General features: G+C 50.8%; 1 protein-coding gene across 1 annotated transcript in view; it reads right to left on the bottom strand.

Annotated features, from left to right (window-relative positions):
• Positions 1–12500, bottom strand: part of pros (homeobox protein prospero) — a 28768-nt gene that overhangs the window by 16097 nt on the left and 171 nt on the right. Inside the window, exons 1-4 of the mRNA XM_043019796.2 lie at positions 11144–12500; positions 10345–10944; positions 7534–7605; positions 1096–1255 (exon numbers count right to left, since the gene is read on the bottom strand). The exon at positions 11144–12500 is cut by the window's right edge and continues 171 nt beyond it. Of these exons, the coding sequence (XP_042875730.1) occupies positions 1096–1255; positions 7534–7605; positions 10345–10944; positions 11144–12500 (2189 nt within the window). The remainder of the gene's footprint in view (positions 1–1095; positions 1256–7533; positions 7606–10344; positions 10945–11143) is intronic.

Here is a 12500-nt window from a genome sequence, read left to right as displayed (position 1 = left end):
AATTGTTCCCCTTTTTTTTCCTCCCCTTCTTCTTCTTCTCCTCTCGCCCCTCTTCCATCTCCTTCATCACTTCTTGTGTCCCTTTCCCTCGTGCCGAAGCCGCACACCCGAGAACACAGGCAGTGCTCGGAAGACAAATGATCGCCCCGGTAATCATTGTTGACACAAACGTCGTCGATTATGATTCATTCAAATTAATTACGGCCCACCAGGTTCTTTTTTTTTTCGCTTTCCCTTCCTCTCTCTCCCCTCGCCTCCTTTTGCCTCTAAGGAACGAGAAGACTAATTTGCGCTGCTGTATTTAGGCAAGGGGCTATGCGGACACACACACATACATACATACATACATACATACATACATATATTTATTCACACACATACGTACGAACACACATTCCTCAAGATCTTGTTATCTTTTTCTCTTCTATCATTTTTAGCTTTTCCTAGACGCAATTTCTTATTCTTCTTATTTTCCTCCTCCTCCTCCTCCTCCTGCTCTACCTACACCTCGTTTTTTTTTATCCATCCCCCCCTCCTATTCCCCTTCTTCCCTGCCTCCCTAGACTTCCCCTCGACATCGGCTCAGGTATCAGAGCGGAGGATATAATTGTCGGCTTGGCATCAATTTTGCACCGCCGAGGCGATCCACTACGAACGGGAGTCATTACAAGAATATTACAAGAAAGCATGCACCGTCCAAGCTCTCCCTTTTCTCTCTCTCTCTTTTTTTCTTTCTCTCTTTCTTTCTCTCTCTCTCTTACCCTGCTTCCCTCCTTCCCTTCGCTCAGTGACTGACGTTAGCCCTTCAACTCATGTATAAAGGATTCAATTCCTTGTTTAATGTCTTTGGGTCAAAGTTTTATCTTGCTAGACTATAAACCCCAACTAATGACAGTCCGATATAAAACTACCAGGGTCTTTACCGTAGGTATTTTAGCTACACATTCCTAAGAAATGAACGAATGAATGATTGAATGAACCAAGTAGGCCTACAACCGCGTCAGACGGATGAGCAGTCAGTATATGTATCGCAGATAGACTGATATTGAAAAACAAACAAACAAAAACAAACGAAAAAATACATTCAACACTTACCGGAAGTTAGAGAACCACTTGACGAGTTGCGCTGTGTTGTTCTTGTTGAATTTTATGTCCGGGAAGTAAGTCTTGAGCACCGAAGATGAGGGATACCGGACGAAGAAGAACATGAGCTTGGCTTTGCGTAGGTGCATCGGCGTCAGGGTGCTGGAGTGCGCTGGAGTTAAGGAAAAAAAACCACGATGTAAACACAGGGGTCACGGGACCGCGAACGATCCATACAGGGTAACTGGTAACCATCTTCCGGTTTCCTGTGCAGCGTTTTACGACCGACACGGGAAACGGGAAGATGTTTATCAAGTGCGTATGCTTCGCAATGTCAAGACTTTGAGTGTCTTTTTTCCCTTCCTAAAGGTCTAACAGAGTGGATTTAATGACTATATGGATCATGATATTTTGGTGTTGCTTAAATATGGTTCATGGATCACAGTGCAGGGAAACAAGTGCTTTATACACAGATATATTTCATGAACTGTTTATCACTGAGATAATAATAAGATCTCTACAATAGGCAGTGGGGCAGTTTGATGAAGGAAGGGCTAGAGGAAAATCTAAATAATGGGGTGAAGAGCAAAGATGAAGGAAATAAAGATGAGGCAACCTTATACCTGACAAATGATGACGAACATGCAATTATGTGTGTGAGAGAGAGAGAGAGAGAGAGAGAGAGAGAGAGAGAGAGAGAGAGAGAGAGAGAGAGAGAGAGAGAGAGAGAGAGAGAGAGAGAGAGAGAGAGAGAGAGAGAGAGAGATAAAGGCACTCGCTCAATACGGGAGCAATTGTCACATAACAATCAGAGCGCGGCTGCTCAGGGCCCTCTGCCCATCAGAGCCCGTGTAATGAGATAATTGGTCAGTTAGCCATGAATAATTGAGAAATTAATCAGCCTACGAAGAGATCCTGTGTCGTGCGCTGGCCCTCCAAGACACGGCCGCTCTTAAGATTGGACACGCCCATTGCCGCGACACACGCATAAACACTCGGGCGAGGCGTGTTGGCATTGGCTCCGGCGCCCTGATGGGGTCCTCGCTCTTACGGGAAGAAAGCTCGCGTGCGCTGATTGATTGCTCTTTCTTACCGTGATGCGAGGCGACACGCGCGTGCAAGAGGTGGAGATAGAGCGGTAGTATGACGGAAGGGTGTGTGTGGAGGAGGAGGAGGAGGAGGAGGAGGTGGAGGAGGAGGTGGAGTAGGAGGAGGAGGAGGAGGTGGAGTAGGAGAGTGGATTTGGAGGACAGAGGAGTGGCGTAGGAGGAGGAGGAGGAGGAGGAAGGAAGAGGAAGGGAGGAGGAGGAGGAGGAGGGGGAGGAAGGGGAAAGGAAGGAGGGAAGGCGCCAGGGAGGTGAAGGCCATAATCATCTTCAGATTGTGGATAAACATAAAGCTTTTTTCCCCCCCTCTAGGGCTTCATCAGGCACTGCTTGGTCTCTAGGTATCACCCGCCAGGCTGGGAAGGAATGCGCCTTCTTGCCAATCTCACTGACTAAGAATAATAGGGCGACTGATCTCTCTCTCTTTTGACTGACTGAGATCTGATCTAGTTTTTTTTTTACGACCTGAGATCTAGTTTTTTTTACGACCAAAATAATAATAATAAAAAAAAAAGATAAACCTTCGTCCTTCGGCCACTGATCTAGACCTTCAAGTAGACAAAGAGAAAAGAGAAAAAACAAGAAAAAAAAAAGAAAAAAAAAAAATGGGAGTCGGTCACACGCGAGCGCGAATGGCCCTTCGAAGCTGATTGGCTGAATCCCGACGAATCAGAACGTGCGTTGCAAGGTTTCTGGCGCCAAATAAGATCTTAGGTCGACCTCGGATCCAATTAGGAAGTTAGGAGTGTGGCCTCGGCGAACACAGACATCGGCGAACCGCAAGTGGGGGATCGTGGCGACACCAGAGAAGGATCGGAAACCTTACAGGGGGCGCCGAGCCACAAATCACGAAACTGATCCTCTTGTGTATCTTGCTGGGCGACCACTTCCCCTATAGTGGGGGAGGCGGGAGGGGGGAGGCGGGAGGGGAGGAAGGAAGGGGGGGGGTTGTGATTCTTCGGAGGGCGGAGGGCGGAGGGCGGAGGGCGGTTTACGGACGGATCGGAGAGAGGGGGGGAGGAGAGAGATGGGAGGGAGAGATGGAAGAATGATGGGAGGAGAATGATGGAGATGGAGGGGGGAGAAGAGGGAGTGAAAAAGATTTGAGGAGGAATGAGAATGCTGGAGATGGAGGGAGGGGAGAGGTGAGGAGAGGGAGAAAAAGAGAGAGAGTGAGGGAGACGGAGAGGGATAGAGAGAGAATGAAGGTGAGGAAGAGGAAGAGGAAGAGAATGAGTGAGTGGGTTAGTGGGTGAGTGAGTGAGTGAGTGAGTGAGAGATGACAGATAGAAAGAAAGGGAAAAAATGAAGATACACAAAGAAGAGGAAGTAGAAGAAGAAGAAGGAAGAGGAAGAGGATGAGGAGGACTACGAGACTTTTTTTTTTCTCTCTCTCTCACTCTCACTCTCACTCTCCCCCCTCCCCTTCGCTCCCCTCCCCTCGCCCACCTTCGATTGGTCACCCTTACCTTTCGCCAAGCCCTTACCCTCTCCCCCCTCCCCCCTCCCCCCCTCTCCCAAACGCAACTTCCGCCCGTGTCAAGATTAGCCGAGATTATCCGCGGCTTAACCACGGCGCGGTGCGGATCCCTCAAGATTACCTGCGTCACGACCCGCTCTCTGGCCTGAGCTATTGGGCCCTCTCTTTGTCCAGGCGGCGGCCGGGGGGAGGGGGAGGGAGAGGGGGAGAGGGGGAAGAAAGGGGAAGGAAAGAGGGGAAAGGGGAGAGGAAGGGGAGAGGAAGGAGCGAGCGAGAGGTGAGAGGACAAGGAGGGAGGAAAGGAGAGAAGTGAGAGGTGAAGGAAGGGGGAAAAGGAGAGAGGTGAGAGGTGAGAGAGGGAGAGAAAGAGAGAGAGAGAGAGAGAGAGAGAGAGAGAGAGAGAGAGAGAGAGGAGGAACGGAGGGAGGACGAGGAAAGGGCTCATGAGTTATGGACAGAAGGAGACGAGGGAGAGAGCGGAGAAAGAGATAATGAGCACAGAGAGACGACCGAGAGAGAGGAGAGTGGAGAAAGAAGAAGAGAGTGAGAAGAGAGAGGGTGAGGAGCAAGATGCGGACGGGAGAGAAGAGAGGGAGATGAGGGAGACAATTGGATGCTGAGAGAGAGAGAGAGAGAGTGTGAGGAGAGAGAGGAAGAGGAAGAGAGGAGGGAGAAAGAGGAGCAGAGTGGGGAGGGGGGCGAGAGAGGGGGAGAGAAGTGGAGAGGAGTGAGTAGGAAAGAGAGAGAGAGAGAGAGAGAGAGAGAGAGAGAGCGAAAGAGAGAGAGAAGGGGAAATGAACAAGCAAGGAGAAAGATAAAGGGAGAAGAAGAGAGCAGAAGAAGGGAGGCGGGGGTTGGAAGTGAGGGGGGGAGGAGGGGAAGGGGGTGAAATGAAAGATCCACGTGGGTAGGTCGACTCGCTCTACCCCCTTTCAGAAAGTGTCACGTAAGAGAGAGAACGCGGCTCGCACTTGACTCGCCTCACACTACAAAGTCGAGATGAAATAAACTCAACCCAATAAAGATACCAATCCATCAAACACCCAATTAGGGGACGAGACACGCATACCTCGCATCTCCAGTTTTACGACCGCTTCGTAATAATCATTAAAAAAATATATAAAAAAGATGTCATTAAAAATAAAAGATCACAATTTATCAGCTCCGTCAAGTGTTCCCGATTGCAACTCTGGTCCGATTCTCAAGAAATGAATCACCAAATTAGGACAGATGTGGACACCAAGGAAGAGGGCACCAATGGGGAGGGGGAGAGTGGGGAGAGGGAGAGGGAGAGGGAGAGGGAGAGGGAGAGGGAGAGGGAGAGGGAGAGGGAGAGGGAGAGGGAGAGGGAGAGGGAATGGAAAGGGGGAAGGCGTGGAGATGGGAGGTTGAGGTGGGATTGGGAAAGCGGTTGGGGGTGGGTGAGTTGTGGTGCGCACGCAGGGGTGGCGCAGGGTAGGCTAATGTGGGTGGGGGGGGAGAGGGGGAGAGGCCGCGGGGTAGGTTGGTTGGGGGGGGGCAGAAATTGGCCCTTCAGCTGCCATTCGGAGCGTCTTCATCGGCACTGTGTCATTCGCAGGTGTGAATAATTAGATGGCAGGCGATTTCCACCTTTCGGGAGCCTTGTCCGAAGGGTCAAGTCGCGGCAGGTGGTTTGGTAGCTACAAGTGTGCGTATTCGCAGGTGTCAGCGGCCAGTCGGCTTCGCTTTGCTATGACCTTTCATTGAGGAGGAAGAGGAGGAGGAAGAGGAGGAGGAAGAGGAGGAGGAAGAGGAGGAGGAAGAGGAGAAGCAAGATGGAAGATGAAGATGAAGAAGGGGAAGAGGAGAAAGAGAAGGAGGAGGGAGAAAAGGGTGCACAGGAAGATGTGAAAAGGCAAATGAAGTTGAAGACTTAAAATCTTGACAAATGAAGAGATGAGAAAGAATCTAACATACAGAACAGAAGCTAAAAAACAAGAAAAGTCAAGAAGAAAGAAAGAGAAGCATCTTGGCCCAGTCCTCCCCCTATCCCCCTCCCCCCTCCCCCCCCCTCCCCCAAACACATTCCCTTGAACCACTTTGACGTCGAATCTTGTCTACTCGACGTCGACGCGCGCGCCTCCCATCGTCAACCTCTTTCCACTCGACGCGGAAGTTAAGTAAGTGTACGTAGCACTTGGTTAACTGGGGGGGGGGGGAGGGAGGGACAGGGAGAGGGTGGGGGTGGGGGGGGGTGAGAGGGTCGTGATAGGAGGAATGGAAAGAGAAAAAAATCGAGAGAGAGAGAAAAAAAAAGAAAAAGGACGAGGAGAGAGCGAGTCAATGAGAGGACGAGCCTATATAACCTAAGGTGAGATAATAGAAGAAATACAAGAGTGGAAAAAATATAAAATAAAATACTAATGATAATTAAGATAAAAAAGATGAAAAAAAAAACCGAAGCACAACCCCTTCACGAGAGAAATCTCACCCCCCCCCCTTTTTTCCTGCCCTTATCTTTATTCTTCTTCTTCCTCCTCCTCACACCCTTCTTTTTCGCCCTCCCTCTCTCTCTTCCTCTTCGTCACCTACATCACGCAACACAATGACGGATACAATGCAATAGAGATGGAAAGGGGGGGGGGAGGGGAGAAAAAGGGAGATATAAGGAGGAGGGAGAGAGGGAGAGGGTAGGAGGGGAGAGGAGGAGGGAGAGGGGGTTAGAGATAAAATGAGAGATAGATAGGTAGATAGACAGATACATAGAGATACAGATAGACAGATAGATAGATAGAAAGAGATAGGTAGATAGATAAATATATAGATAGATAGATAGAGAGAGAGAGAGAGAGCAGCGAGAGAGAGAGTGAGAGAGAGAGAGAGAGAGAGAGAGAGAGAGAGAGAGAGAGAGAGAGAGAGAGAGAGAGAGAGAGAGAGAGAGAGAGAGAGAGAGAGAGAGAGAGAGAGAGAGAGAGAGAGAGAGAGAGAGCGAGAGAGAAGGGGGGAAAGAGGGGGGGTGGGGGTGGGGGGGGCGAAGCGTGACAACTCGAATGCACGCCGGCGGTTTTATGTCGCGCATGAGGCCGCCCCCCGCACACACGCACGACCAATGACAGTTCGCCGCCGCGCGATTTGCCCCCCCCAGGCATCACGACCTCCCGCCACGACTCCGGGACCCCCCCCATCCCCCTCCCTCCTCCCCCCTCTCCTCCGTTTCCTGCCCCTCGCCCCTGCGGTAGGTCAGTCTGGACCCTCCTCCTCCTCCTCCCCCTCTGTCCTTCCTACGGTCTGGCTACCCTCCCTCTATCCCCCCCTCCCATCGAAATCGCCACCCTCTCCATCCCCCTTCTCTCTTTCTGGCTCCTCCCCTTCTCTCTTTCTCTCCCCCCCCCCTCTTCGTCTCTCTTTCTTTTTTTTTCACTCCATCAGTACTCCTGAATGAGTTACGAGCGAGCGAGAGCGAGATAGGGAGATAGGGAGATAGAGAGAGAGAAAGAGAGATAGAGAGAAAGAGAGATAGAGAGAAAGAGAGAGAGAGAGAGAGAGAGAGAGAGAGAGAGAGAGAGAGAGAGAGAGAGAGAGAGAGAGAGAGAGAGAGAGAGAGAGAGAGAGAGAGAGAGAGAGAAAGAGAGAGAGAAAGATAGAGAGAGAGAAAGATAGAGAGAGAGAAAGATAGAGAGATAGAGAGATAGAGAGATAGATAGAGAGATAGATAGATAGATAGATAGATAGATAAACAGATAGAGAGAAAGAGAAAGCGAAAGAAAAATAGATCGACAGACAGAGAGAGATAACCAAGAAATAAATAAAAAACAGAGGCAAAGATCATGGAAACGGGTTGCTGTTCATGCCTAAGACTATACACAGATGTAATTGTGTTCTAAGCCAAAAATTTATACGTACTTGAATTCCAACCATCAGTGAGAGTTGAGGGTTGAATCATGTTGAGATTTGCAGAATGGTTTTGTATTCTATCTGAAGAGATAGAAAGGGCACACACAATTACAGTAGAATATTACCATCACCGGGACAGACAGAGTTAGATTGTTTCGGAGAGAGGGAGAGAGATCAAGATAGATAGATAGATAGATAGATAGATAGATGGATAGGTAGATAAACAGAGAGAGAGAGAGAGAGAGAGAGAGAGAGAGAGAGAGAGAGAGAGAGAGAGAGAGAGAGAGAGAGAGAGAGAGAGAGAGAGAGAGAGAGAGAGAGAGAGAGAGAGAAGAGAGAGAGAGAGAGAGAGAGAGAGAGAGAGAGAGAGAGAGAGAGAGAGAGAGAGAGAGAGAGAGAGAGAGAGAGAGAGAGAGAGAGAGAGAGAGAGAGAGAGAGTGTGTGTTAGATAAATAGATAGAAAGTTGTGAGGGGGTGGAGCGAGAAACAAGAAATAAGAAAAAGATGAAGAGAGATAAAAGGAACAGCGAGGGAGAACCAGAAAGAGAAGAGAAGAGAGAGAGAAAAGAGAAGAGAAGAGAGAGAGAGACAAGAGAAGAGAAGAGAAGAGAAGAGAGAGAGACAAGAGACATAAGATTCCCATAACTGACATAGGGAGATGGCACCAGATATAACATAACAACTTGCAACCTAACCTGATGGGAGGGGGGGGGGAGGGAGGGAAAGGAGAGGGAGGGGACTGACTCTTAGCTTCCGTGACTTCAAAAAATAACACGTGACTTCGACCATTACAAGCGTGAGGGGAGACAAGAAATATATTCACGTTTTTATATCTGTCACACTAAAAGATCTCAATTTTCTCCTAATCTGACTAGGCAAAGTATATAAGCAAAATATACGATACGAGACAAAACGATAGAGATAACGAAAACAAGACGTGCTAGAGAATGGATCCACAAGAAATGTAACTAAACAAACGAACAAATACAGTAGATTATATATGTATATATATTCATATGCGTGTGTGTGCAACATAAATGAACGTACACATGGAAATCAAAGAATACGAAAATAGTAAGTGGGAGGATGTGAGAAAGTGATAGAAAGTGAGAGAGAGAGAGAGAGAGAGAGAGAGAAAGAAAGTGAGAGAAAGTGAATGAGTGAGAGAGAGAGAGAGAGAGAGAGAGAGAGAGAGAGAGAGAGAGAGAGAGAGAGAGAGAGAGAGAGAGAGAGAGAGAGAGAGAGAGAGAGAGAGAGAGAGAGAGAGAGAGAGAGAGAGAGAGAGGGAAAGGGGCGAGAGATGGAGGTGACAGAAACAAAGAATATGCGGGTGCCCACTTCCTGAGAGTTGAGAGGTGAGATTAACGCAGCTTTGATGGTGTACTGATAGTGCCCGGGGTATGGACATGGGGGGAGGATAGAGACGAAGAAGGGGATAAGGAGGAGGACGAAAAAGAGGAGGAGGAGAAGCAGGAGAATGAAAGTGTCCCTATCGTTAAATGTTCTTTACCTAATCTCTCACTAACACACTGGACAGGAATCATCAAGTGACCACTCCACACTATAATGGGAAGTGTGTGTATATGTAGTCATGAACAAGGTACACTTCATCTTTTTTGAGAATGACGACATACTTAGACGAAAAAAAGGCGTGACGTATATGGTGTAGTATGACCTGCTTTTCCCCTTTATACACACGAAGCCACGTGGCGTTACAGCTAGTGATTCCGTAAGTGTGACGAGTGTTATGTAGAGTGTGAACCACTTAAGCACTGGCAAAGGTGTGTAACACAGTTGCGCCTAATTTAACGTGACAAGCGTGATACAGCGAGTGTAATCCAGTGTGACGGAGCGTGACACCTCCCACGATCTTAATAAAGGTGTCAGCCAATTCAAATTCGAATGGATGTTAACAACAACAACAACAAAATAAACTCTTACGAATATCACGAACGTCAGAAAATGTGAAGTTGCAAAAAGACTAAAAAAAAAAAAAAGAACAAAAAACACACTAGTCATCGCACATGGGCATTGTGTTTAGTCCAACGAGTTACTTTTGCCTTAATATCGATTGCCCCCTCCTCCTCCCCTCCCCTCCCCTCGCCTCCCCTCGCCCGGCGTTTGTGGGAGGGAAGTGTGGGTGGCAGGGAGAGCAGGCGAGGGGCGAGGGGAGAAGGGGAGAGAGTGAGGGGAGGCGAAACAGATAAACATATTCTGCACGTGTGTGTCATATGGACTCGTGAGTCTGTTTGTTTTTATTTCTCTACCTCTCTCTTGATCTACTTCACTTTACTTCTTTTTCATTTCTTTCTCGCAGGAGTATAAGTACGACTGGACTTAGAGAAATTCGACAGAGAGGGGACGCGGTGAGGGATCCTAAGTACACAGGAGGGGCGTACATGACATTAGACGTGAGTGGGAACTTGACATGAGCAACAATTTTGCGCTGCCGTGTAAGTGTCGACATGACATTAGCGTTAGTGTAATGGAGATATATGTCAACACAGATTTGCGTGACAAGGAATGGCAGGCGTGACAAGGAAAACACTCGAGGGTTGAAATGACATGGTTTTGGCAAAGTGGAGGAGACTGGAGATGGACCAGTCACACGGGTGGCAGGAGAAGGAGGGAAAGAGGAACATAACTGGAAAAGGATGTTATCCTAAGACATGCTGGGACCTAACACTACACTAGCAGTGATGGGGTGATGACGTGAGATGTGGAGACTGAAAAAATCAAATGCAAGCCACTGAATTGCGAAGCAAACACCGATAAAAATGTACATAATAGAGAGAAACAACACAATCATGGGATATTTACGTTCAGCTGCATAAAAGGATATAGTAGGCTGGACTCCGTCGTAGTGTGTGTCGGCGGGCGAGCAGTCTGATGCCCGGTCGTGGTCGCCTCCGTGAAGGAAGCGGGAGAAGGAGTCGGGTGAGGTTGCCGCCAGCAGCGCCGGGTGCAGGAGAGGGTGCGGATGGGGAGGTGGAGGTCCTGCAGGAGACTCCTCGCGTCGGTCCATGGGAGGCGACGACCGATGCCCGTAATAGTTGGGGTACAAAAGGCCCGTGTCGTGTAAGGAGGGGTTGGGGATGGCTACGGAGGTAGGCAGTGAGACTGGCAGAAGTGGAGGAGGCTGAGGGAAGGAGGTAGGGCGTTGGTGTGGGTGGTGGAGTGGTGGAGGTGGCGGTGAGTTGCGAGGGGAGTTGGGGCCTCCTCCCATGGAGGGCAGGGGACCGTATCGTGGGAAGTCTTCGAGGAGGCGACCCACCGTGCGGGGCGTGAGGCGCGAGTCCGTCACCTTGTGGCGCTTCTTCTTGGGCGTGACCACCAGCGGGAGGGCCTCGTCCTGCTCGGGCTCCAGGCCGCCGTAGGGCGACGTCTGCCCCGTGGGGATCATGCCACCCATGGGGGGCAATTTTCATGTTCATCCATCATCCATCATGTTCACATCATCATAATGTCATCCATGACATGACACCATGATGCATGTAAGGTTCATCATCACATCATCCCATCAATGATCCACACTCATGCCATGTTCATCATCATCACATCATCCACATGTAATCTCATCCATGCACAGCATGCCACATGTTCAATCAGTAGCATCTCTTGTTACCGTGGAAGAAGCCGTGAGGGGGCTTGTAGAGAGGGGGGCGGAGGTGCTGCAGGTTGAGGGCGTTCTCGCTGCCGGGGTACGGCGAGAGGTTGAGGGGGCCGTGGGGGTTGGGGATGCCGTTGACCCGGGGCATCTGTGGGGGCATGCGGTCGGGCATCTTCTGTGACCTGGGGGAGCGGGAGCGTTCCATGAGGTGCGAGGCGATGTCCCGGTTGAGCTGCTCGGCGGCCACCTCGGCCTGCTTCGTCAGGAGCTTCCTCTGCTGCACGTACTTGTTGACGATGGTGTCGATGATGACGGCGAGCGAGGCCGTGATCTCCGTCTTGAGCACGTCGGCCAGGCCCTCCAGGTCCGTCACCTGCGAGCCCATGCTGATGTTGCGCAGCAGCTGCAGCTTCTCCGACAGGTCTGTGGTGTTCTTGAGGTCGTTCTCGCGCTGCAGTCTGGCCTCCTGGTTGCGGATGAGGCGCTGGGCATAGTCGAGGAGGTAGGACGAGGCGTCGTTCGAGTCGGACGACGTCGAGGTAGGAGGTTTGGGCGACGGAGGTCGCTGGGGGTCGGGCGTCCGCCGGCGCACACTGAGGTCGATCTGCAGGCCGCCCTCCTCCCCGGCCTCCGCCACGCGCCCCTCGCCCTGCTCCTCCTCCTCCTCCAGCCGTCTCGTCTTGTTGTCGGGCTCGGCGGCGCTCTCGCCCTCCTCCGCCTGCGAGTCGTAGCTGGGCCGCGTCTCGTGCTGCTGCGGCAGGTACAGCTTGCGCTTTTTGCAGCCGTTGACGGGGGTGGCGTTGGGGGTGGGGGAGGAGTGGATCACGCTGACGATGTTCTCGAGGCGCTTCCGGGGCTCGGGCGAGTCCGCGCGCGGGCTGTTGGCCTGGCTGAGGCTCTCCTCCACCTCGGACTCGCAGCGGCCGTCCTCGGCGGTCACGCTCTCGTCGCGTCCCGTCGTCGTGGTGGTCTCGTCGTTCGAGGCCTCCACTGTGTCTGTCGCACCTTTGTAACTGTTATTATTGTTGTGCAAAGACCGCGCGGCTTCCAACTCCTCCATGGTGAGTAAGTCACGCTTTCGTCCCTGCAGTATTTCCCGTAAGAGCACGTTATCTGGTTCAGGGCCTCTAATCACTGAGTTCACTGCATCGGCACTGTGCACGCTCGAACTGGTCACTTTGTCCAGCACGCCCATGGTGCTAACTGTGTCTTCGGGCGGGATGGGCGCCACGGGCTTGGTGTGGGCGCCGAACAACTCACTTAGCATACCGCGCGAACCCACCGTGGGCGGGGGGTTGAAATAGTTCACAAACGGTAGTCCACAAAAGGATTGACTTGCACTGAAGAGGTTAGGAGCACTTCCCGG

This window comes from Penaeus japonicus, unplaced genomic scaffold (assembly GCF_977035675.1).
Source record: "Penaeus japonicus unplaced genomic scaffold, GWHDUDI00000001_assembly GWHDUDI00000023, whole genome shotgun sequence".
Lineage (NCBI taxonomy): Eukaryota > Metazoa > Arthropoda > Malacostraca > Decapoda > Penaeidae > Penaeus > Penaeus japonicus.
Note: the sequence above shows the minus strand (reverse complement) of the source record. Positions and strands in the feature narration are given on the sequence as shown.